The following is a 27110-nucleotide window of genomic DNA, read 5'->3' as shown; positions in this document are numbered from 1 at the left end:
CATTTGGTCATTTGAGTTAAAACTGTAGGATTTAATAACATGAAAACTTTATATTTCAAGAGATCAAAAAACCCAGGTTTAAAGATAATTTTAAGTAGGTGTGAATTAACTCACTGACTCATTATTTAATTTTTTTAATAGTTTTTTGAGACAGGGTTTCTCTGTGGGATTGTCCTGCCTGTCCTGGAACTCACTCTGTAGACCAGAGTGGCAATTATGTTATTTTTAACTATGTATGCATGTATGTCTGTGTGTGGGTGTGAGCAGAGGTGCCTGCAGAGTCCAGATGAGGGTGTGATTCCCTGAAGCTGATGTTATAGGCAGTTTCAAACCACCTGACGTAGTTACCGAGACTCAAACTCAGGTCTGCTGCAAAAGCATTGCATGCTTCTAAAGGCTGAGTTGTCTCTCTGGCCCTTCCCTGACTAATTTATCAGAGCTTACTGTATTGTAGCCACTGTGCTAATTGCTAAGTATGAAAAATGATCAATATCAACTCCTGTCCTCAAGGAACATACACTCTACATGGGAAGCACATGTGACCAGCAAATTCAGGCAGAGAATGTGATAACGGAGGCAAATGCCAACTGCCATCGCACTGAGTGACAGGGAGAAATTTGTCAAGTTAGGAGCAAAGGGTATTAGAAGATGAGTAAGCTGACGTTTTTAAATTTAGGTTTCAACTTTGAAACAGTATGCTTGGTTCTGTGATGAGAATTTGGAAGCCAGACTTTTTTTTTTTTTTTTTTTGTGTGTGTGTGTGTGTGTGCATGTGTGTGTATATATGTGTGTATATATGTGTCTGGGGTAGTGTCTATGGAGGCTTGGTGCTGATTATCAGGTGTCCTCCTTGATCACTCTACATCATGTTTTCTTACACGAGGTCTCTTCACAGACCCTGAAGCTTGACATTTGTCCAGGCTGCCCACCACAGCCCCAGGGCCCTCTCTGTCTCTGCTCCCTGAGATCCCCACCATGCCGCCTGGCCTTGATGCGGGTGCTGGAGATCTAACTCAGGTCCTAATGTCTGCACAGCAAACACTTTACCTGCTGAGCCGTCGTCCCTGCCCAGGCCTTCTTAGATCATGGCTGGACGCTATGAAACCACTTAAGAGCTCAAAGCAATGCGATGTGAAAGGATTCGACTTTTTAAAAGACAACACTGATGGTCATGCCGAGAGTGGATGGGAACAAATGAATCTAGGGCGACAAGTTTGGCATCTATAACCGTGGGGACTCAAGATGATAAAGACCTGACTGAAGGTAATGGAGAAAATAGACATGAATATTACTAAAGCATTCACAGAACTAAGCAACAGACCCAAGTAGAAAACAGTGATTAGTGTACCTCAAGACCCAAGTTTCTGCTTACATAGGTAATTCATTTAATTGACTAATACATATTGATCACATAGTATCTGCTAGACCTTCCGCTTCCTATCAGGGCCCATTACATGACTCCTGTAGACACTAGCACACTGCCTGTACGTGGACGAGAGCAGGGACATCTTCCCCTGGACTTCAATGGTCTAAATTATCTGTCGCTCACCGTAGAAACCACAGTCCTGTGAATTGGTGGTAAAAGTAAGAACTGTCCTGAGCCTCAAGAACATAAATGTTACCCTTATCTACCCCCAACCCCAAACGGTGATTTGGGCATAGAGGGCACATTGGCATCGAGGGACTTACAGAATCTTCACATGGAAACGTCTCTGAGGCTGTAGCATGTGTTAGTCTAGGGACCTGTTCAGGGTTCTACACTGAGTTACCCAGAGATTTCCCGGGTCGCAGCTGCATCCATTCTCCTAGGATGTTCTGGGAAGGAACATTTTTTTTTCTCCGTGGCCTTGCTACCTGTGAGTTCCAAAGATAGAGATCAAGGATCCACTCCAACAGAAATCTTCTGAAAGCTAACTTTTCCCCCGTGTCTTCAAATTTTGTCCTCTACAGAGGAGAAGCTCGGCAAATCGAGTAACTCATATTAACGTTACCACATACGTTTTTCATGTAATAGAATCATTTCCAGGGTGGGGTGAATCAGTGAAAATGAATTTACTCATCTCTGCGTGCACACACATCCTATGTAGACCTATCCTAGAATGCACACACATCCTGTCCTAGAATGACCGATAGGATGTTTAGCTTTAACCTGTTTAAACGGACCCCCTTCCCGTCTTCCCTTCGGTGACGAGCGCAAAACAACTGTCCAGGTGTTCTCTTCCAGTTTCAGCATTTCAGAATGACAGTCAAAAGCTGACACTTCTATAGAAAGTTTGGCTTTCAACTGGAATTTTTTTTTTTTTTTGCCAGATCTCTGCCTGGAGGGAATTTTTATGCTTGCCTTTGTAAATGCTGGTAAACCAAAGTTGAAATGGGAAAGCCCTTGCCTTTTCAAGGCTGACTGTAGGGTATGTTATGTTTCTCATGGGTCCTGGTTCTGGTAATTCTCTTATTAGTTTACTTTTCACAGGCCGGTTTGATTGGAGCTGCCTTTGAAAAGAAGGCTTAGTTTTGGAGGAATCAATACCAACAGCAGCAGGGAGGCCGTGATTAAACTGTGAATAACAATGTATGCCGAATTCTAAGCGCTTCCCCAGGTTCCGTGTTACAGTTACAAGCACACCATTATCATTTTAGTAAGGATAAACACCAGTAAGGATAATCCCAGCACTCTGGAGGCAGAGCCAGGTGGATCCCTGTGAGTTCGAGGCCGGCCTGGGCTACAAAGCGAGTTCTAGGACAGGCTCCAAAGCTACACAGAGAAACCCTGTCTCAAAAAAACAAAACAAAAAACCAAAACAACAACAAACAAACAAAAAACAAAACAAACAACAAAAAAAACAAAAAAAACCCAAAAACTATACTCAATGAGACCAATGAGACTACTAGATGCTACGTCTACTTTTAGTAGCTCTGAGAATAATATTTTTTTTTTTTGTTTTGTTTTGTTTTGTTTTTCGAGACAGGGTTTCTCTGTGTAGCTTTGCGCCTTTCCTAGAACTCACTTGGTAGCCCAGGCCGGCCTCGAACTCACAGAGATCCGCCTGGCTCTGCCTCCCGAGTGCTGGGATTAAAGGCGTGCGCCACCACCGCCCGGCGAGAATAATATATTTTAAGCCAAATAAATCAGGTGGATTCTGCAATCTGACATACTATAGGAATTGTTACTTAAAATAATCATAAGGTCACCACATAAAATTTGATGTTTGGCGGCTTGAGTTGTGGGTGTCTCAGTGTGGGTGCTGGCTCCTGTGCTCCACACTGTCAGCAGGTAGTCCTCCCCACTGAGGCTTTCTGTAACCCCTAACCCAGTATTCTTAAAAATCAGTTTTAATACCATAAAATCCCGTGATGAACAAAGTGTGAAAACTGGAAATGAAATATGGATGCAACCCTTCATTTCACACTTCCCCTTCACCCTATAACCAGCTCTACCCAGAGAAACCCTCCTGGGTGTGCGGGCTGTTGGGATGGGCTAAGGGGCAAGGCCTAGAGCATGGCTTCTCAAGGCAGCCTTAATCTTCTTCCCCTTGTGATTATGCACAGAGGTGAGATTCAGTACCAGGACAGCCACGACTGATGTAAACAACCCAGCCAAATACATCACAGTATTCCTTTACAGACAGGAACATTTCTTTAATGTTCTAAGTCATTTCCCCCACTTTGATTTGGTTTAGTTACTATTAAAAGGAACAAACAAACAAACAACAAACACAACCCAATAAACTTCAAAGACCTTTACATTTCTTTAGAAGCAATAATTAAATAAGCTCTTAAACCTTGTTTGTAAGTTTCTCTCATGGAGATTGAAGATGTAAGTCACATATTAAAAGCTTGGAGAGAATTGCCACTATTCTATCTATTTGTTTTGTTTAATCCCTTGTCGTAGCTTTTTTTTTTTTTTTTCTAGAGCCTTGCCCGGTCCCAGTTCAGCTACAACCAGGCAGGCAGAGCCTGCTGAGGGCAGCCTCTCTGCTGGTGCCTAACCATTGTGCTTCTCTGATCCCTTGAGATATCCTTCTCTGTCCCCGGCTCTCCGTCAGATCTAGGCAAAGGTCACCTTTGGAGTTTTTGCCTGTGATTTCATTCGTGTGTCTTTAAACAGTTTTTGTTTTGTTTTTGAGAACTCCAGACATGAGTACGGCAAAGGTACCACTCCCAACCCTTCCCACCCTCCCCCAGCTCCTCCCCTTCCACCCACTCCCAGGCTCATGATCTCTAGATCTTTAGTTATTATTGTCACATATATTCATATATGTATATACACATCTATTTCCAGCTACTGAATCCACTTAGCATTGCTCATATTTATTTACATTTTCATTAACATATGGGCTCCAGGATTTTATGAGAGATATAAAGACAACTCCAGAAGAAATATCGAGTAGTTTCATCCTGTTCTTTAAAATAGCTGTCCTTTTATTTGGTTGGCATCTTCATCTCATGAATATGTGTATCTTCTAACTACACACTTCTCTATCAGGTAGAGATAAATCATTTAATAGATGTGATGCCGTGTTGGAAGTGCTCATTGTTGTGACCCAAAGGTAGTGTTCCAAGTGGAAACCAGTGTGAATAAGGACATGCTAGGGGGTAGACCATAGAAGCCTTAGTATGTTCGAGTCCAGCGAATAGAGACCACACGATCATTTGAGCAAGAAAAGTTTAATCTGAAGAATGATTGATTATAATAGGGGACTGGAATAATAAGGAATTGACTTTAAAAGGGTAAAACAAAGTCTAAAGAACATAGAAAGTAGGGGCTGGAGGGGTGACTTTGCAGTTAAGAGCACTTGCAGAGAACCAGGGTTTGGTTTCAAGCACCCACATGGCAGCCCACCCACTCTGACTCTAGTTCCATGGTATCTGATGCCCCCTACTGGCCTCTGTGGGCACTGCAGGCACCTAGTGCACTTAAATACATACAGGCCAAACCCCGCCCACACATTCAGACACATAACATAATCTCTCAAAACAATCAACCAAACCCCCATCCTACCCCAGAAAGCAAGCTGAGCCTGATTGCAAAGTCCCACAGTTCCAGCCTCTCAGGAGGCTGAGGCAGGAAGACCTCAAATTCTGGGCTTGACTGGGTTATAGAATGAATTCAAGGTCAGCCTGGGTAACATAGCAAGACTCTGTCTAAAAAAATAAACAAACAAAATAAGAATTGGAAAAAGGACTGAGGCTAAGTTCAATCCTCAGGGCTGAAAGCAAGCAAGACAGAGAGGGCTAATTGAACACACCTTCCATTCTCAGGCTGAAACAGGAAGAGCCCTTCCCTCTGTGCGTGCAAAGCTGAGATCCAGCATAGTTTAGGATCCTGGAAGACAGAAAAGTGTTCTGCAGGCTTCTGGAAAAAGCTTTTCCTTAGAGGAATATTGTTATGAACATGCCGGAGGACGCTCGTGGGCTGGGGGTGGGGCTGCTGGCTGCTGATTGACGTGCACTGTTTGCACCCAGCACTGGACTACTGGAGACGCTAGCTTTGCTGTAGCACCTAGGTCAGGAGTAATTCCCTCCCCCCTCTCGTGTGTGTGTGTGTGTGTGTGTGTGTGTGTGTGTGTGTGTGTGTGTGTGTGTGTGTGCGCGCGCGCGCGCGCGCGCGCGCGCGCTGCGAGAGGCGGGAGCTAGAGCAGCTATGTGTGTTAGTTACATTGTGGGAAAATGCTGTTGATGGAAGGGAAATAGGACAAAAATTCTTCCTCCCTGCAAGGTCTCTTCCTTATCCACTTCTGATGCATGTCCATGTCAGCTGGTAAAGAGAAATAGTTAATGAGCCCAGCTCCATCTCCACACAATCGGAAGGGTGAATTTGGAGCTGAGACTCAGTAAGCTGATAAGTGAGATCTACAAGGGAGAACAATGGCCCTGGAACAAGAGGAGTCACTGACTTGGAATGGGGCTGGGGGAAAGGTCTGCCCATTTGTTAAAAAGTAAAATTACTGTGTTTTAATGAACTCAGAAATGAAGACATCACAGCTGGCTTGTGGGAGCCATCCAAATACTTGCCCGGTCCCAATCTGGGCATTAAAAAGATCTGTCAGGACAATCACTAAAAGCTGGCGATGAAGGAGTCATTGCTTATGGGACTTGATCGTAGCTAGGTAGGAGTAAGTACGTGTTTTTTGTTTTTGTTTTGTCTTTCTGAGGAAAGTCTAGTTCGTGGAAGCTTAGGGGAAACACAGTAGGCAGTTTCTGAGGGTGAATCTCAGAGACACAAAACACCAAGAATGGTAATCTACTGCTGTGTACCATTGGAATCAGTGGATACATAAAGTTGGACTCTGGACGTTCAGTTTGTTTTTCTAACCTATTTTCACACCTCTCGATTGTAACTGAAATTTCTGACATGGTGAACATGGTGATTTTTGTACTTTTTTAGGTGGACCAAGGATGTCAATGTTTATTCTCGCCCACTGAAGGGGCATGACTCGTGGTTTACTCTAAGGTCTAAAGTGAGGCCTTGACACCTTGGGGAGAGGAATTAGAATTGAATAGCGCCTTCTCTTGGGTTCTTGGGGAAGAGGAGAGCGTTTTGATAGGATGATTGGATTACTACAGGAAACTTTTAATTTTAGGGGTTCTCAGATGTTTCATCACAAAACCCCATAAACTTTTATATAGAACATTCCACTGTTGGTCACTGCCACTGCCGTAGCCCAAGAGCCAACACCTAAATACCAGAGGGCTAATTAAAAAAAGTTAATTTTATTTCTCTAAATTCTGGGAAATGACTAATTTTTCGAATATTAGTTCTCAGGTAACTAGGATATTATTTAGGAAGTTGGTATTTTAGACAAACAAAACCTAAGTCCCTTTTAGAGGCACACCGATTACGTAGGCTCTCTGTAAACGCAGCTCCCAAGGATCATATGGCAAGCATCACCCTTTTTACAACAGCGCTGTACTCTTACGAGTGCCTGAAAATGACCCATGGGGATGTTAACTAGCACAACAAGGAAAAGTTTATGATGCTAAGCCCTCCGCTGCAAACATTTCATCTCTTTTTACAGCCGTGCAAATTGTTATAGGTCCACTGACAATGGGGGGAATTTACTGAGCTGAAGACAAATCAGACAGCATTTAACTGTCTAAGAATTAAAATGGAAAAATATGTCAGAAGGCCTCAGGATCACGTAAGTTCTAAAGCTAACTGTCTTGAAAGTGTATAAAGACCTTGTGAACAGGCAGTATACCAGAAAGTTCTTGGTGTGTTCATTTGGGTTCCTTGTGGAGCCGTGAATGAAACAGAGGTCATAAACCTATCAAAATATTACCTGTCGGGGAGGTGGCTCAGTGGTTAAAATGCTCCCATGGTCTGGAAGCTCAGCAGTTAAAAACACTGACTGCTCTTCGAGAGGACTTGAGCTTGATTCCAAGCAAGCACGTGGTGGCTCATGACCAGTTATAACTCTAGTTGCCAGGCAGATCCAGCATCCTCTTCTATCCTTTGAGGGTACCAGACACTCAAGTGTTGCACAGACACACATGCAGACAAAACACCTACACACATAAAATGAATAAATGATTTTTTAAAAAAGTTCTTGCCATGCAAGAGAGAGGTTCTGAGTTCAGATTTGGCTGTCGTGGTGGCCTCCAATGTCAGCTTCAGAAACAAAGACTGGGGGTCTCCAGATCAAGTTGGCTGGTGAGTTTGAGAGCAATCCAGGATGATTCCCCAGTATCAACCTAGGGCCTCTATATGCAAATCCACTCACATGCACCTACGTGGTGTGCCCACGAATATGCAAACATGCATACACAGTCACATGAGCGCCACAGCCTGGAGGTCACATTAGGCCAGATTTATGATATGATATAACTGGTGTCTTGGTGGTAGTGATCGCTCTCCAGGCTAACCTCATCCAGTCAAACCCCAAAGGAAAGTCTCCACAGATCTTTCTGCTTATAAAGTCCCGACACACACACACACACACACTCGTGCGCATGTAGGATGTATGTCTGGGTGCATGCACGCCTATGGAAGCCCGAGGTCGTACTCACATGAAGTCCACCTTGTCTTCTGGGACGGGCTTTCACTGGCCTGGGAACCCCTTGAGTAGGCTAGGCTGTCTAAGCAGCACAGCCCAGGGATTAGTCGGTCTGGCCTTCCCAGCACCAGATTTCAAACACACCATCTGACTCTGCTTCTTGGGAAAGGGGTTAGGCGTGGGGTTTAGGACCTCATGCTCCTGCAGTCAGCATTTACTGAATGAGCTGTGCTCTCCATCCCTGCTTGGAACATTTTCCTTTAGAAGAAAAATCTAAGCCAAGGAGTAAGATCAAGCATTCCACAGCAGCAACGACACCTAACCAAAAGGCTCAGGATTTCCCTATGCGCTTACTGTTAGGGGCAGTTTGGGCGAAGGGGCTGTGGAAACGTTTCCTGCTTGAAGTTGAGTGCTGGGAGCCAAGACCTCACCGGTTCCAGGGTCCATCAGTTCCAGCTGAGAGTGTGTTTTTGAAAGGGGACTGAAATCCATCCGCTGTGCCAGATACCTGAGCCGTTGTTAGGGCATTCGGTGGAAAATTTCATTTCCACATTATAAATAACTGTAGGATATTTTAAGGGATCCAAGACTGGGAACTTCCAAAAGCTGCTTACATTAGTTCTACTGAAATGTTTAATGGAGGGAGGATGCCCAGGAAGGCTATAAAGCTGAATTACCGGATATGATTAATTAAAATAAATAATCTCACCATTGATTAAATTGTCCTTAAAATCCCCAACCATCGAGGCCTGCTTGTCTCATTATCCATCAAGTTTAAAAAAAAAAAAAAAAAAAGGTGGCAGCTGCTAGCCAGCAATGGTGGGAAAAAAAGGGTCCCCAAGACAGGATTTCTTAGATTCAAACGACCCTAGAATTCTTGTTGAAAAGCACCCCCTCTGAGAGCCCCTATTTGATGTATGGACTGCTTCTCAGTGTCTGTCAGTTTCTGGAAGTTCCCTGTTCTGAGGGTTTCCTGGGGGGCAGGACGCAGTATCACCTCCCAATGACTTTCTATCTCTCTGTGACTACAGAATCACTTCTTTCCCTGTGGCTCCTCCCCTCTTCGGTAGTCCCCAGACACTTAGAGAGAGGAGTAAGGAAATCAAACCATCTCCGTTAGATGTGCCCCCAAAGAACAGCTCCACCAAAGGCAGGAGGGGCATGCGTGTAATTGTGTCACGATGTCAGTGTGTGAGTGTGTGAGAATACAACAAGTGAGTGTGTAAGGAAGGTGGGTGGTGGGTGCAGTCTCTCAGCTGGGGAAGGGAGCCTGGCTTCCTTGACCGAGCTGGCCTTTATGGATGGGGAGACTAGCGCGCGCGCACGCGGTGTGGTGTAGCTGTATTCAGGGTTAGAGCTCTCCCCTGTGATCAAAAAGATTATTAAAAGTCGCACCCTTAGGAGACAGCTCGGCAACTCGCTGCGCCTGTCCTGCCATGGGATAAGTGGCTTCAGTGGTCCTGGAGCGGAGCGCTAAGGGCATGGAGGCCGCCAGTAGCGGAGAGTAGGGTGCGGGGTAGTTGTTACTGTTGGTGGCGCAGAATCACTTTTCTGTGACGTTGGGGAGCAGGCGGTGGCAGAAGATGGAGACTGAGAGGCGCAGGGAGGTGACTCGAGTCTGAGGGGAGACTAAAGGGAAGAATCCGGATAGAGCATGCAAGAGAAAAGGAAAGATGGACAAGGCGGGCATAGTTGTAAGTGGAGCAGGCAGAAAGGGAAGGCAGAAATGATACAAAAGAGGAAGGGCATAGTGGTGTCCTCCAGTTCCATCCCCACGCCTGTGAGAGGGCACAGTCACTCTCATCCCTGTCCTCTCCTCAGACCCCAGCACACCTCTCAGGCACGGGAACAGAGGACCCCAAGTCGCCTGAGCGACTGAGATCCATGCTTATCTTGTGCTCGCCAGGCTCGTGAGTCCTGAGTCCCGCAGAGGCGCAAACAACCTCTTTTTCCACCGGGTACTTTTTTCCAGCACTATGGGCGCGCGGGGTTAGAGGGTGGCAGCTGCGCTTTAAGAAACGATAGGGAGGGTGGTGACATGTCTCTTGCAGAACTTGGGAGGCATTTGCACCCAGCAATAAAAGCTCTAATTAATGGCTGTGCTAAGAGCTTTAAATAAGACAGGAGAGGAGGCAGGGTACCCGGCTATCCGTCTACCTCGGTCCTTCAAGGGAGGACTCCAGTTTTTCATTGATTGCACGAAGTTGTGACCTTGTCAACTACCTTGTTAGGAATCATCGGGACTTTGGCAAATGATTCTATTTGGAAGCTTTGGAAGTTTTAAAATAATCGGTTAAATAAGACATAAAACAGAACATCACGCGAGAGGTGAACGGGTCCGACGTTGCTCCTGCCTAGTTCGTGGGGTGTAGCAGCCTCCAGCGGATTTCCCGGCTTCTGTGGGCGCCGCACATTGTTTGATTTGTTTTGAAGGCTCAGAATTTGAGGCTGGTCGGAGACACCCACGTGCTTCTGTCTCCCATCAGCTTAATGATCACTTTAGCTTGAGTCGTGTCTATATAAACCACAAAAACCTAATCATTAGAAATCCCAGCCTCCAAAAACCACATTTTAGGTAAAAACGGCCGCTTTTTTTCCCGCACTCCTTCATCTCTCAACCACAACCTTTTGGGGATTCCGAAATCGCCTTTAAAAACATGCCGGAAACAAATAAATAAATAATTTCTGAAGCATTTTTTACTTTTTATTTTTAGCCCCCCCGGGGGTGGTGGTGGTGAGGAAGAACGTTAAGCCACTAGATAGTCTGAGCCGAAGACTTGACTTAATAAAAGATTGAAAATTCACGTATAACCGCTGTTTATTTATTTTTCCCCCTCTCAAAAAGCGTTTTTGCAACTTACAACTTATTTTAATTACCAAGCTGTCATTTTTTTTTCAGTTCTTAAAAAAAAGCAGCCCATCTTTATTCTCCAGGAATGACAAGAATGAATATATAAGAAAAAAGTGTCCAGGCATCCACTTGAGTTTCTAAAACTATTTGACAGGCCCTCCTGTCACCCATATTTTTGGTGTCACCTAAAGGGGAAAAAAAAAAACCAACCCCGAATCCTGTAAAAACCTGCCCCCCACCCCCTCCAGCCTAGGTAGGGTGGGGTGGGGTGGTGGGGGAGGGTGAAGAGTGTCCAGACGTCAACGAAGGGACTTGAAAATTTTTCCTCCCTCCTCTTTTGAAGTTACAACGAAAAATAACGACAGCGGGAGCAGCCCGCGGCTCTCCGGCTTCTCAATTTCAGCGTGGTCAGACTAAGAAGGGGTTCCTGGTCCTGGGGGTGCGGGGGGGGGGAGCCGAAGGAACAGGCACCGATCTGTGCCCTAGGCGGGGACCGCCTCCCTCCAGCTTCGGCAAGCGTGCCGGCGCTTCTCGCGGCCGGCGGGCGGCGGCAGCGGCTGCGATCCGCAGGCTCCAGATCCGTCGCCCCGAGATCCGCTGCCCCCGACTTACCTCCCGGCACCTCGAAGCGCGAGGGGGCCAGGGGCACTTGGCAAAGCGCAGGAGGGACGTGGCTGCGAGGCGGCGGCGAGTGAGAGAGCAAGAAGAGAAGCCGGGAGAGGAAGGAGCGGCCGGCGGGAGGACTTGGAGCGCGCAGCCGGCCTGGGGAGCGCGCAGCGGCCTCAGAGGAGGAGGAGGAGGAGGAGGCGCGGGCAGGCGGCGGCGCCAGAGGCTGGGCAGCCGCGCTCGGCTCGGCGGTGGCTGGCAGCGCGGGGCCACACGGACCGCCGAGATGGATTGCTGAACCTGTCGGGGCTCCACTACCGGACTGGACCAGGGAGGGGGGCGCCAGTGCACCCAGGACGCTGTGCCCCAAGGGGCCCCCCACTGCAAGCTGCTAACTCCAAGTCCCTTGCCTCTGCTGGGCCAAACACGCCCCCGCGCCCCACTCGCAGCTGCCACCGCCGGGGCTCCCAAGCCTCCGGGCGGAGATCTGCGCCTCCCGGGTGTCCCCACCCGCCAACCCGACCGTGCCTGGTCGCGCGCGGGCCGCCGGGCCCCCATCAGACTCCGCCCGGCAGTTGGCTTCCTCGAACTTGATTTCTCACCTCTTCAGTCCCGTCACCTCCATCCTCTTTCCCCCGGTCTCGCCTCCACCCCCTCAATTTCCTCCTCCTCGCCCCCCATTTCCACCCTCCTCCCCCTCCCCCGGCCACTTCGCTAACTTGTGGCTGTTGTGATGCGTATTCCCGTAGATCCGAGCACCAGCCGGCGCTTCAGCCCCCCCTCCAGCAGCCTGCAGCCCGGCAAGATGAGCGACGTGAGCCCGGTGGTAGCTGCACAGCAGCAGCAACAGCAGCAGCAACAGCAGCAGCAGCAGCAACAGCAACAGCAGCAGCAGCAGCAGCAGCAACAGCAGCAGGAGGCGGCCGCAGCGGCGGCGGCGGCGGCGGCGGCGGCGGCAGCAGCGGCGGCAGCGGCAGTGCCCCGGTTGAGGCCGCCGCACGACAACCGCACCATGGTGGAGATCATCGCCGACCACCCGGCCGAACTGGTCCGCACCGACAGCCCCAACTTCCTGTGCTCCGTGCTGCCCTCGCACTGGCGGTGCAACAAGACCCTGCCCGTGGCCTTCAAGGTAAGAGACTGGCCACCCTCAGCCCCCAGGCCGGGCTCAGTGGAACCTGCCCGCGGCGGTCTCGGTGCCCTGCGGGGTCCTCCAAGACTCCAGTCTTAGTGGCCCCGACTCAGGGGACCGAGGTGGCCGCGGTCTACCTACCCCCGCAGCGGTCACCGTGAGCAGAGCCCCTTCTCACCTGTGCCCACTTATCACTCCCATCCCAGCCTGGGTCTCCTGGCTAGTTCATCCTTCGTGTCTCCCAGTCACGGCTCTTGCCGATTCCCCTGCTGGAGCCCCTTGGCCGCAGACGCCCGAGGTGCCCACTGTGATCCTCGAGCCGCTAGCTCCACCCCGCCCCCTTCCCCCGTGGCGCGGGTCCCCGCACTCCTCCCAGGCATCCCGGCCTTCTCTCCAGGATTCTGTGCTCTCCTTCCCGCCTTCCCCAAAGCCTCAGGCCGCTCCTAGGGGTTGGCGTCCCCTTCCCGGATTGGGTGCTGCATGGCAGTCCCGGCAGCTCCCGGCTCCGGCCGGGTGCCTACGGGGTGCCGGTGCCTGAAGATGCTTGCGCCTGGGGCGTGACGAGGTGCCAGCCGTGCGTGGCGAGAGGGTTGAGGGTGCTCAGCAAACTTGGGGATGCGGGGCAGCGGGGACGGACAGGGACATTCGAGCCCTCCTTGGCGGGCTCCGGTTCCCGTTACTCGGAGGAAGGCGGGGTTGCCGGGGTCCCCGCTTTTATCGAGGCCCGGCAGCTGCGGGGTCCAAGGCGCTGGATCCCCGAGTGCAGGGATGAGCGTCGGGGAAGGGGATCCCGGCTTAGGTTGCCTTCTCCTGCCCCGCTCAGCCCGGGAGGAAGAGGGAAACTATGGAGCAACTTTGGCGGGTCAGAATGAAAACGGAGGTGAAAATTCATAGACTTGCTTTATTGCCTTGAAAGAGCCAGAAATCCCCAGAAGTTAGGTCTGCTAGGGAAGGGCGGTGGGTGGCTCCCGCCGGAGGCTTGGGCGCCAAGGTGCGCCCCCGCGGCCTCCTCCACCAGAGTCCGTTAGCTTGCCAGCACCGGTAGCGGTGGGAGCCGGGCGGCCGCCAGCAGGTTGAAGGTGTTCGGGTCCCCAGCCTCTGGCCATAGCTATGGTGCAGTTTGGGGTTCCCAGAGCCATCTGGGAAGGTGGTGGTAGCGCGGAGCACCCCCCACCAGAAGAGACGGTGCTGGGTTGATGGCTGTCCACTCTCGCTGGTCTAGACGCTAGGGATACAGGGGGTGAGCCAGCCAGGGAGATGAGTCCCAAAGGCACCTCCAGCTCTAGTGGGTGGGCCTGGGACCCAGCATCTGTGGAGAGCAGGTTAAGTATGATCTTGAAAGAAAGAAAGGGAGAGAGGGAAAGAGGGGGAAGAAAACAGGGGAGATTGTGCCAGTTCCTTCATCCAGGAGTCTGGTGCCAAACTCCCACGGGCCCCTTGCATTTTCCCTGTCCTTGGTCGCCAGTACACCCCCCCCCCCCGCACCAATTCAGATTCCGTGTGTGGGTGGGGTGGCGGGGAGGGGGGCCCAGGTCATTCGGAGCAGTTATCTCTTCAGGGCTTCTATCTGAACAGAAATCTGAATGGGCTCTTATGGAAGGGGTGTGTGTTGCACTGTATCGCAAGTTTCATTTTGTAGTTGGATCGAGCAGAGCTCCTTAAAAAAACACACATGCCACATTTCTCCTTTTTGAGAGCATCCATTTTGTAGACTAATGTTTTCTTTGTAATGTGAAAAGGTCAGATATAGGTGAAATTGTAGAAAATGGTATTTCCATATGAGAGGTATCTTTTGCAATGTCTATCAGCCAAGGGCCCGGAATTTTCTAAGCAGTCTCTATGAGGGTAGACATTTTTTTTTAAACAAAAACCAAGCAAAAATATTTTTCCAAACCTAAATTAAAGTAGGAATATTCACAAATCAGTAGATATTTTGTCTAAGCAAGGCCATGCATTAAAGTTTAAACTTTATTAATTCGCTGTCTAGCATTCTATGCACCTTCTGGTGTGACTGTGCTTAGGATATAACTGTCTTGAACTGTTCGTCTTAAATGCTGATAAAGATGGAATGTGATTCAGTTTGAACTTTTCTTGGATTTCAAACCTGGATATTCTAACTAGTTTCTAAAACTCTTTGAAAATGAATTTCTTTGTTGTTAAGCATTCTAGTCACAGAGTGCATTTTTTAATTTTAACCAGTAAACAGACCATTGATAACAATAGGGCATACTATAATATTTAAATTTGTAATACATTGAGTTAGCCAAGAGCTGGACGCTCAGCATTCTTCCCACCTGTACAATGGCATTCAAGAAGTGGGTGATAGCTGAGGCTCACTCCTAACAATTTTGTCTCTCTGCTTAAAAAAATATATATGGATATTTGGAGGTTCAAATTTTGACAGCGACTTTTATGATTTTCATTTCAATGATGTAACAACAGCCTTTTAAAAAATAACTTGCATTGGGAATAAATGCATGAACGTAGTAGACTTCTCATATTCTCAACATAATGGAATACATCTGCAGTGAAGACATAATATGAAGAAGTCCCCGTTTCAGAAGTGGTGACAGCAATTTGGCTATCATATCCAGAGCTATGTAGGAAATAAGTTATAGTATTGTTAGGTAAAAAGCACAGAGGTAAATACCCTTAAAACAGCCCCCACCCCTGACTTAGAGAACACAATTGTTGAGAAATCTAGTGTTCAAATCAATACAATATTTCCTGAGCCCATACTTCAGGTTTGTGACACAATTTGACTCCAGTCAGCTAGAAATGAATTCAGTAGACTGTTTTCCGTCTGATAACTTAAATAGCGCCACAACGTGATATTGACAATGGATTATTTTAAAAAGTACAGAATCTACTGGTATTGTCCATTTAATATAATTTGGGGATTTTTAAAAAAGAGTCCTTATTTAATGTATATTCAACATGTAAAAAACACAGAACTGCTAGTGGTCTTCATGCAAAGTCCATGTCACCATTGTACTTTTACCAAAGTTCTGCAGTTTTGAAATAGCCAGTCCTTCCAGGTGTCAAGGAAATAGAAATACATATTTTTAACACTTCTTTCAGGTGTATCTCACTAAAACCCTAAAATAGTTTAGGCCTCCTCTTCGAGGATGCTCGGCCCTTTCTGTCACAGATGATTTTAGTGAGCGGATGAAGCAGTTTGCAAATTCAGCTCAGTAGTTGGTGGTTGGTCTGGTAGACAGAGTGGCTAGAGTATGTCAGCCCTGCATCCAGTAGCACCTTTTGAGTTAGGGGCCTGTCAGCCTCTCCACTATGCAGCCTGCTGTTCAGGGTTCATAACTAAGCTGCCTTAAATAGCTTCAAGCTGAAACACTTTGTTGACATCCAGATGTATATCTTAAAACTCCAAGTGGTAAAGGTCCATGTCACTGTTTTAAGTTAGAGAACATGAGACCATCTACATTCACGAATATGACTTTTTTTTCTAGCAATGTTATAGAAGAAAGCATCTTTAGATTTAGGACCAAGTACTCATAATTAATTTTGCATTTTTAATAACATCTTTCAGTGTTGATGAATAGAGTTTCCAAATGATGGTGCAATTTCTGTTTGAGACGGCTTTGTTGACATCATTGGCCGTTTTTCTTACTTTAAATACCATTTTGCAACTTGTGCGTACTTGGTGTTAGTGAGTTATATCTTAAGTGTTTAATGATTAGATTTTGTTTATATCTTTAAATAAATCTAACTGTGGCTTAATCAGGGAAGATATCATTGAGCTTGTCAAACCCTCATTAAGCCCAATACAAAGTGTTTTTGCAAAGTTATGTCAATCACAGTACATTAGGTTATATGAAGACAGGGCATGCTGCTTGTAAAACTCATTTAAAGGCAAATATTGTGGGGCTGAATATATATAACTTATTAGTAAGTTAGAACAAATTTTAGATAGAAAATACGTACTTTTTTAAACGCTGGAAAACTTACATTTGAGGAAAAGTGCGGTAGGCATCCTTCTCTGTGTTTCCTCCTTTGGCAACATTGCCTCTGTGTTTCCAGAGTTCCAGAATATTCACTGCTAGATGATCTAAGTCATTGAGATTCATGGCACATGGATTGCTAGCTTAAACTGAAAAAAAATTCACCAATTTTTTGTTGGACATATATTTAAATTTTTGAGATGACATATTGTATTAATTTTTCTTTTAGAATTCAATTTTTTTTTCTGAGTTGAGGAAGCTTTCCTGGATTAAGTTCGAAAGCCACACTGTAGCATTTATTGAAATATTCCTATAGTTTACTTTTAAAAAGATAGACTTTTCTTTTATTTTTGCTTCTTGCGATTATTGAGTGGCCTCTCTCTTCATTACGAAGAAAGATATAGTCAGATTCTATCTTGGAAGTAATTATATTTCATTTTACTGCATGTGCAATATGCCAAAATAATGTTAATCTGTCAGAGTAATTGATTAGCTTAGACTAAACTGCTGCCCATGCAGATGTCATGGGCAATTGTAAGCTTCCAGTACGGCAAGACCACAGGAACAGGGGTCCAAGTCAAATTCACCATCGCTCCTTGTTCAGAGTGAGGCACAGATTTAGTCATAATGGGTCTCAGACAAAATTTCAACATCACTAGAGTTAAATACCCCTAACTTCGTTTTGTACAAGCTTCATATTGTGTGGTTTAAGTGCTGGTTACAGTGGGGTGCGCTAAATAAAGGAAAATGTTTCTTAATTCTGGAATGTCAGAACAGAAACTGACTCCTCTCCTTCTCATGCTTTTCTTGACTTTGTTATATTTTAAGAACACCTAGAAGTGTAATTATTATGATTTCATCATGAATTATTCTTTGCAGAACAGTGCTTCGTGTTGGGTAGCATAAGAAAAAACTCAGTTCGTGCTTCCTTCTAACCAGTTAAAGAGCGGTGCTTTTTAATTGTTCTTTTTACCTCTTAAAACATTTTTGCAATTGCTTGGGTTTAGTACAGATAAAACATGTAAAAATTTCTTCATGCTTTGGTTTTCTTTTAGATAAACACGACTGAGAATATTTAAAGGAAACTTTTAAGCCTAAGACATCTACTTTAAAAAGTATTAAACATGTAATTATACTTCCAAATGAGATAAAGTCAAGTACAGTACTCCCCCTCCCAAGACATGGGCCACCCTCTCCTCAGAAAAAACATTGGTCAGTCTGGTCTGGTAGAATGAATAACAGAAAATACACTATATTTTAGCCACTAGACTGGATTGAAGCTCAGCTTTAACAGAAAGATTGTCACTGTGTGTGACATTGGCATGTTCTCTAGACCCCAGTTCTAAGCTCATAGAAGGTACACATAACTCATAATTATCCATATGTTTTGCTAAATATGATCTGTAAATACCTGTATTTAATACCATCATTATTATGCTGCTTTAGTAAAGTGGATTTATATATTTTACTCTTAAGAATCTTTTCTTTCACCTTTTCCCTTGTTGAATCAAGTTTTGTTCTCTTCTAACTTAAAAAAAAAGTCCATTATGTTAACAATATGTAGTAAAATAATAGTGTTCCAAGCTCTTGAAAACCTTTAAACTGAGGCAGATTTCTTTATTATAATTATTATTATTTTCTGAAACACTGCCGGACTGGAGTGGAGCCTGCAAAGGGTCAGCCTTTTTCAACAGTATTGCAGAGCGCTTGAGGCCAGGAAGCGAAGAGCCGCACGTTCGTTCAGTGGTACTCCTGAAGAAGGTCCGCCACCAAAAGCCTGTGTTCAGCAGGCAGCAGATGTGGGACTGTCACTCTCTTTATCTTACCCAAAGCAAGATCACTGTAATGACACTCTGTGCTCATGTGGCATCTTCTACATTTCATAGCATAAAAAAAATTATTTTCAATTTATATTAGGAAACCATGGTTCTCAGAGACGAGATGATTGACATAAGGTCATAGTAGGTATGTAGAAAGACTGTGGGGGAAGTGGAGTCTCTTGCTTTTTAGTGCATGTAGTACTTTCTTTCACCTTTATTATTATTATTTATTTTGAGATCGAAAGGCAGGCAGCAGGTGTTAAAACAATCCGCCGAATGTACAAAATGTCTTAATACTCAGGTGAATACTGGCCGACATAGTCAATTACTTCTGTATTTTCAAATGTGCAGTTTTGGCTTCAGAGAAACGCCTCATGGTCAGGAGCGCCGGGCTTGTTTTAGTAACGTCGTTGGCGCCTCTCGCCCCACCCGAGCTGCTAGACCAAGGTGACAGAGAGGAAGTCTGGTTCTCAAGGGATTTGCTTTTGACTCAGGAGACTTCTCGAGTTGAGGATGGCTGTGTACTCCAGGCAACGCCGGTCTCCACTAAGGACCCTTGGCTGTTGGCGAGGGGTGCTGACTCATTCTCTAACTGGTTCTCTCAGCATTTTAGCTGCTAGCCCACAAGCGGCTGGCTGCTGAGAACAGTGTTTTTTCATGGAACTCTTTCATTTACTTGTTTCACAGACATACACAGACACACAGACACACAGACACAGACACACACACACACACACACACACACACACACACACTTCCTATGTGAGGCTGTGGTGTGCCATGGCATGCTTGTGGTGATCACAGAACACCTTCAGATATTGGCCCTGTCTTCTACCTTGAGACAGTCTCTTAGCTGTTTGCTGCCATGTACCAGGCTAAATGACTCAGACTTTTCTGCTCACTCCATCTCCCAGTAAGGATGCTGGTATTACAAATGTCAGATCTACATCTCTTTGTGTCTGGCCTTTACGTGGGTGGGCTCTGAGGATTTGAAATCCGCCCCCACACTTCCATAGCAAACACTCTGACCACTGAGCCTTCTTTCTGGCTCCCATTAAAAAAAAAATACTCATCAAACACCTCCTAAGATGCCAGGCACAGTTTTGGGAGTTGAGGTATGTAAACAAACTAGACAAAATGAAGGCCGTTCTTCAAATTTTGGGCTAATTTAGTAAAAAGAGGTATTAATCACCGATCTATAGGCTGTAAAACTGAGAGTGACTAGACACGGTGGGACACTGGGAATGTGAGTCCAACACTTGAAGGGAATTGAGCTGAGCAAGGTACAAAGTTGAAGAAACTGGGAAAAAGCCTAAGAGTCGAGTAAGAGTGACAAAATGTCTGGACAAGGTTTCATTTTGTTTGATTGTTTTCCTGGCTGGGAGAGAGGATATAATGGGGACACTTGGTGGGAGGGGGCACAGACCGGGACCGTTCAGCCCTGGAGAAGAGACACACTTTAAGGAGGATACATACCAAGTGTGTTGGGCAAGATCTGAATGTGCTGTGCGGGAACGCTGACAAATGAGAACACAGAAGCAGAGGTGGGAAAAGGTGGAGCGGGGTGTTTGCTAGACAGACAAAAGCACAGGGTACCGCGTCAGAATGGCCGCTCTAGCTGGGGCCAAGTTACCACACCATACCTGGGCACTAAATGAAGAAATGGCAATAGGCGGTGCAGGGAATCCTGGGAGTTCCGGGAGAGGAAGGGACTGCCCCTGAGGAGCAGGGTCTTGGAGGTGGACTGAGAACAGAATGCTTCCTATGTGACAGGAAAGGTTCCCCAGGGCCAGCTTTCTCTTAAATAAAGTTTATTCCATGTTAGCTCAAGGTACACAGCAGACCTAGGATGAAGTGATTCTGAGTGTGTGTTAGCCTCAGAGACAGGTTATCCTGTATCCTGCTGAACTGATAAGCTTCAGATTAACTCTTGAAGACCACAGGGGCAAATGTGGCATTCCAACAGGGTAAATGAAATAGAATGGGATTGTGGGTATGGGTGTATGCTTACTTATGTGCAGGTGCACATGCATGTATGTGTGTTTGGAGGTCAGAGGTCAACACTAGGTGTCATTTTTTTTTTTTGGAGCTAATTTTATTTTTTTTGGCTCTTCTGTGGGTTCTAGGACTTGCTGTTTAGGGTAGAACGCTGATCTACTGCAGTCTTCCTTTTTCTGCTTCCCCAGAGCTGGGATTACAAGCACATGCCATAACACCTGGCTTTTTACACTTCCTGTAGTGATCAAATTCTGGGCCACACGCTTGAAGGCAGGCACTTTCCCAACCAAGCTATCTCCCCAGCCCGGGGTATATTTCCTGATTGTGTTGTGATCACTTTCTGCCTTGTGTAGGCCTTTACTCTGTACCTAGACTTCATTCGTTTGATAGCTTCGACTGTCTCCCTGGGCCCCACAGCAGAGAAGGCATGCGGCACACCTTCACAGTGTTGTTAAAAGGTGACCGTTTAGCCCCATGTAGGGAGATGAACTGTAAGACACCGCCTGCCCCTACCCGGTCTGTATGCAGTGTCTCAGCCAGTAACTGGGAGTTTCCCCTGAAAAGTCCTTTTCCACGGAGCTAATTGGGGTCTGTCTATCCCTGTCTCTGTCTCTGTCTTTCTGTCTCTGTGTTTCTCTGTGTCTCTCTCTGTGTTTGTCTCTCTGTCTCTCTCTGTTCGTGCTGTCAGAGTACATGTGGAGGACAGAGGTTAACATTGGCGTATCTTCCTCACATGCTCTCTCACATGTATGTATGTCTGCATGCACTCTCGTACATGCATGTACGTGTGGAGGTCAGAGGACAATGGGACAGCTCTGCTTCTCTCCTATCTTGTAGGTCCCAGGAATGGAACTCAAGTCAAGCTTGGTGTAAAGTGTTTAATCCAGGGAGCCATCTCCGTTCCCCTCCACCTTAGGTTTGGGGACAGAGCCTCTTACGGGAACCTGGAGCTTGCAGACTAGGCTAAGCTGGCTGGCAAGCTCCCTGAGATGGCCTGTTTTCCACCTTCTAGCAGGGATTGCACGTGCAAGGTGCCTTCCCCCAAGTTTCTGCACGGTTGCTGAGGATCTGAACTCGAGGCCTCATGTTTTCCGAAGCAGGTGCTTCACCCACAGAGCTGTCTAGGACCCCTAAATACTCTTCTGTTTTTAGCTGATGATCTGACTTGAGACCACACCTCAAGGCTCTTGGGGCTGTAGACAGTTGACACCTTAATACGTACAGTGCAATCTGCAGATGAGGCATCAGCCTTCTTTCTGAGGTATAATTCCCGCAGACAGTCTAACATGGGGATTTAATAAAAATGTGCATATATTCTGTGAAGAACTGGACAATAAATAAAGGGAAATTTAGCTTGCTTTCAAAAGGGGTGGACCCTGAACCATCAGCGAGTTTGAAGTAGTGTCATAACCCAGATGCTTCCCTTCTGGTCTGCCGTAGCTGGACCACAGCACTGGGTCCTGATAAGACATCGTTTACAGTGAGCATGTGTTCTCAGTCCTTAAGTGTTTCTGATGTGCCACTGTTCCTTCTGTATTTCCTGTTTTATGTAGGTGGTAGCCCTCGGAGAGGTACCAGATGGGACTGTGGTTACTGTTATGGCGGGGAATGATGAGAACTATTCTGCTGAGCTCCGAAATGCCTCTGCTGTCATGAAAAACCAAGTAGCAAGGTTCAACGATCTGAGATTTGTGGGCCGGAGTGGACGAGGTAGGTCTTTGACTTTTATACTGGGCATGGAGTAAACACATTAGGCTCTCCGACGCAATGCGGACTTGTCCATATGCAACTCAGCATCTTTTTACTGAAACAGAACCACTGAAGGTTTGTTTAAATGCATCCAGATGCCCTTGAGTGTTTTCATTTGTTTTATGATATTGAAGAGTCAAATGATGTTTTCAGAAGAACTAGCTCCTAATTTCATGGGGCGGGGGGGTTAGTGTGTACAGCAGAGGAAAGAATGCTCAGAGCATCAAGTTCTGAATTATGAGGAGTCATGTGACTTGAGTAGACCGAAAGGCAATGGGGAATGGAATGGGATTGCTTTGGAAACATTTCCTACAGTATCAGCTTTACTCTGAGTTGAAATAGGGATAGCTAGATCACTGTCTTCCCTTAGCGATATCACCTCTGAATGCTTTCAATTAGTCTTGTAGTAAGAACCTTTTAAAAATCATTGTTTAGGCTTTATTTTTATTTATTTATTTAAAAAAATTTTTTTTAAGACATGGTCTTTTTTTTTTTTTTTTTTTTTTTTTTTCCGAGACAGGGTTTCTCTGTGTAGCTTTGCGCCTTTCCTGGAACTCACTTGGTAGCCCAGGCTGGCCTCGAACTCACAGAGATCCGCCTGGCTCTGCCTCCCGAGTGCTGGGATTAAAGGCATGCGCCACCACCGCCCGGCAAGACATGGTCTTACTATGTAACCCTGGCTGGTCTGGAACTTGCTATGTAGATCAGGCTGACTTCAAACTCGCAGAGATCTGCCTGCTTCAGCTTCTAGAGTGCCGGGTTAATGGCCACCAAGCTTGGCTGAAGGCTTTTTTGTTTGAATTACTTACGTGCGAACGGCTGTAAAATTTCCTGGACAACTGATCAGGATCTCAATGGCTCCACAGTGTTTCGGTTCTTATCAGAATCCACATTAAGATATTAGGAGCACTTAGAGGGGTCACGAAACAGGAAGTAATTTTTTTTTTTTTTTTTTTTTTTTGAGACAGTGTCTCTGTGTAGCTTTGCGCCTTTCCTGGATCTCGCTCTCTAGACCAGGCTGGCCTTGAACTCACAAAGATCCGCCTGGCTCTGCCTCCCGAGTGCTGGGATTAAAGACGTGCGCCACCACCACCCGGCCAGGAAGTAATTCTTTTAAGGATTTCACCACTGTTTCAGAAATGGAATTCTTTTTTGAGGAAGTCTCTAAGGAGATCAATACTTTGTTTTTTATTTACTTACTCTCCTGAGTGACTGCTACTGGTTATTCACCTGTCGGAAGTATTATGTTCATTCAGTTTACTGGATCTAATATTTCCATTTCAAGTGTTATACTAAGAGAGGAAAGGAGCAGGAACACTTTAGCGCCGAGGTGACGTGAACCCATGGTGCCTGTGTGTGTTCACTGCAGCCCAGGTTTGAGTCAGGAAATGAGAAACACCCATTCTAAACCATGTCCAATAATTACTCTCCAGTTTGGGTCAGATGTCAAATTATTACCATTGTAAAAACTTGATAAGGGGAATTTAAGCAAGACTGTTTCCGATGAGAAGTTTTAGTTACTTTCTAGGAATGGGGCCAAGAAGCTGTACTTTTTAACTTAAGAAAAAAAAAAAAAAGCATGTTAATGAAATGCTGTCACTGAAAGGTTGTTTGAACCGAAATGAGGTGCAGAGACTCTGAGAGAACCAAGCTAAAGGGGTTGTCTCTGTAACAGGCTCTCTGCTCCTTCATTAGAAGACCGTGAAGACGCAGCTTCTCTCTAGTGACGGACTGGGTTGGAGGGTGTGTGTGCAGTCATTCATTCATTACTTCATCTCCTCTTTCTGCAGTTCTGTTTGTTTCTTAGTTACTGTTGCAGAGTCACAGCACAGTTAAGTTTCTCCCTTTCCTCCTGAAAAAAAAAAAAGTAAACACAATGAGGTAGCTGTGTGCTCTCAATGAAAATGTGATGATGTACCTGTATATTCTAAATCGCATCTTTCGTCTTATGTTACTGTGACTTTTAATATTTAAAGGATGGGCTGCTACTCTTAATTTCATTTTACAGATCCAAACTTGGGTTTTCCTTTATTGCACTTTTGTGTTATATAGACACTAAATCACCCCCCCCCTTTTTTCTGATCAATTTGACTAGAAACTATGGTGGAGTGATAGTGTACTTTGTAAACCCTCAACATATTTGTTTAAGAAACTTCAAAAGGAAACATAGGGTGTGCACTGTTTTACTATATTGGCTTTCTGAGTTTTGGCTGGTTTCCCAAATAGCAATTTTTATATTAAAAAAAAAAAGACAGACTTAACTGCTTGCAGACTTTTCACGCATGGAAGATGAAGGAAGCCTCTTTTGATGAAGTGTAATTATGTCCAAACAGAGCTGACCCCCTCCCCCTATATTTCTTATGATCTTAACTGAAGAAAGTAGGATTTTTCCTTTGAAGCAGCTGGGACGTGGTGGAGGATCTGAAGTGCTCCAGTCTGCTGCCAGAGGCAGGATGGAGAAATTGGTCCAGACTTGTCTTCGAGACTGGGGGGCGGGGGGGACGGGGACGGGGAGTGGGTGGAGAGAGAAGGAGAGAGAGAAATTGATTTATCACTAATAATAGATTTTATATTACTATGTTACTTTGAATGAGAGGAAGCAATAAGATTAAGCTAAAATGGAGAGAGAGAAAAGACAGAGTGTGCCAATAAAAGGCGGCTCTGGATGAAAATGAGTCAGGTTTTCAGTGGCAGGAAACCCTCAAGCCTGACCTGCTTTTTACAAGACTGTCCCCAGCTTCCTCTCCGACTCTCACACATCTTCATCTCTGCTGCTAAGTCTTCGCCGCGTGCTTTGTTGATGGATGGATGGATTTTCTCTCTGCATGTTTTGTCTGATGGATGGATGGATGGATTTCCTCTCCCAACTTTACAAAAATGTGTCTTCGATGGTGTTTAAAAGAAAAGAAAAACAAAACAAAACAAAAATCAAGTTTTGTAAATATTATGTTTCTTTTAACCTTTTCACTTGTGGACACATAGACTCTGAAATTGAAAATTGGGCCTTAGGTTTACAAAGCATCCATGTTTCCATTCGCTTTTGCTTCCTAGATCATTGCAGGACCCAGCATTCAATAATGCCTGAGATAAAGTACAGCGTCTGTGAAACTTGCATGAAGTTGTGTTTTTTAATTGTCTCTTCCTTTTCCTCCTTAATATTTTACACAGAAGGGCTTAAAATGACTTTGACCATTTCTTCCCCTCCTCTTCCTCCTCCTCCTCTTCCTCCTCCTCCTTGTTTCTTCTTCCTCTTGGGTGTGCTACCCTCTTTTGATATCAAGCACGCTGCTTTTGATTTACAAGCCTTTTAAAGCATTCACAGTGCACAGAGTGTGGTGTTTTGTCATTTTAGGACACAATCCTGTGTACAGTCTGGCTCTTCCTGGCAGCCTCTGAGGCTAAATTGGAACTGTCTTTCAGTGATGGTTCCCCTATGGATCTAAGAAATGGTAGGGCCTTGGCTAGCATCGCAGGACTAGTTCCTAGATGAAACTGTAGATGATGTAATTGGCTTTGCCTATGTAGGATTCGGATTCTGTGTGTCGGGGGTTACGAATGTGTTTGCACATGTGTGTGCTGGTACCTGTGAGCACACGTGGAGGTCAGAGGCTGATGCCGAGAAGGCTTATTCAGTCTCTTTTCCACTCTTTTTTCTAGACATGGTCTCTCATGTAGTTCACTGTGTCAACCATACTGGGTGACTCTGTGTCCCATGATCCTCCTGTACTTTGCCCTCCAGTGCTGGGGTTACAGGCACACATTGCCATGCCCATTTTTTTTTTTTCTTTAAACATGGGTGCTGAGAATCTGACCTCAGGCCTTTCTTACTCACTGAGCCATCTTCCCAGCCCAAGTAAGATTTGTTTTAAATATTATCATTAGCCTTGATTAGTGGATCATCCATAGATGGTACCTTTCCACCACAGCTCTTGGAGCCACTGTTGAAATGTTATCCTGGCCGGGTGGCGGTGGCACACGCCTTTAATCCCAGCATTCGGGAGGCAGAGCCAGACAGATCTCTGTGAGTTCGAGGCCAGCCTGGTCTACAGAGAGAGAGATTCAGGACAGGGACCAAAACTACACAGAGAAACCCTGTCTCAAAAAACAAAACAAAAAAAAAAAAATTGTAATCCTGGGGACTGGAGAGATGGCTCTGTGTCTAAGAGCACTTGCTGCTCTTCAAGATGACCAGTCCCGGTTGGTTCCTAGCATCCACGTGGCTGTTCACAACTGTCTGTCAGTCACTCTAGTTCCGGGAGATCTGATGCTCTCTTCTGACCTCCAATGGCATCAGACATGCACGTGGTGGACAGACATACCTGCAGGCAAAACACCCATGCACATAAAATTATGTGAAAATTGTAATTCTGGATCCATGCACCGCTGGTCTCTTTGGAAAGTGGAATTTGGAAAACTTTTTGTTTTAAGTTAAGGAAATCACAAATGCCCACGTAAACATTTGACTCAGGAAACGCATTATTATAAGATGAGCTAATTAGTGAGTCAGGTCAGAGTTTCTGGAAGTTTCTTTCACACTGTATACAGGGGCTGATCGGAGTGCAAAGAGCACTTTCTGACTCTGCCTTCATTGTTAAAGCACAGTTTGAGTCCTAGGAATTGACCCTGGAAGACGACACCGTCTCCCCCAACCCTACCTCTTTTTAAATGTTTTTTTTTTCAAGATTTTATTTAGTTATTTACTAATACTTTTTAGATTTGTTTTATTTTGTGTGGATGAGTGCTTTGACTGTATGTATATCTATGTACCACATGCATGCTTGGTGCCTGAGGAAGTTGGGAGCCTCCATGTGGGTCCTGGGAATCCAACTCAGGTCCTTTGCAAGAACAACAAGGCCAACTCTCAAGCCCTAAAGGTGTTTTTAAAGGGAAAAACTGGTTAATTACTGAGTATTTTGATGCTCGGGGCTTGAAGGGTGGGTTTTGTATCTGGCACTGTTTCTATATGAAGTGTGTTTCTCTGAGTTTGAGGGGAGCAAAGAT

At 45.7% G+C, this 27110-nt stretch overlaps 1 protein-coding gene across 3 annotated transcripts in view; it reads left to right on the top strand.

Annotated features, from left to right (window-relative positions):
• Nucleotides 1-27110, top strand: part of Runx2 (RUNX family transcription factor 2) — a 212207-nt gene that overhangs the window by 71102 nt on the left and 113995 nt on the right. For 2 of the 3 annotated variants that reach the window (XM_059243987.1, XM_059243986.1), the window contains exons 3-4: nucleotides 12201-12583; nucleotides 21914-22070. In XM_059243987.1, coding sequence (XP_059099970.1) covers nucleotides 12201-12583; nucleotides 21914-22070 — 540 coding nt within the window. Of the gene's footprint in view, nucleotides 1-12044; nucleotides 12584-21913; nucleotides 22071-27110 lie in introns of those variants that run through there. The other variant, XM_059243988.1, reaches the window with a different exon arrangement.

The sequence above is a fragment of the Peromyscus eremicus genome, chromosome 16_21 (genome assembly GCF_949786415.1).
Source record: "Peromyscus eremicus chromosome 16_21, PerEre_H2_v1, whole genome shotgun sequence".
NCBI classification, from domain to species: Eukaryota; Metazoa; Chordata; class Mammalia; order Rodentia; family Cricetidae; genus Peromyscus; species Peromyscus eremicus.
This window is presented reverse-complemented; position numbering and strand designations above follow the sequence as displayed.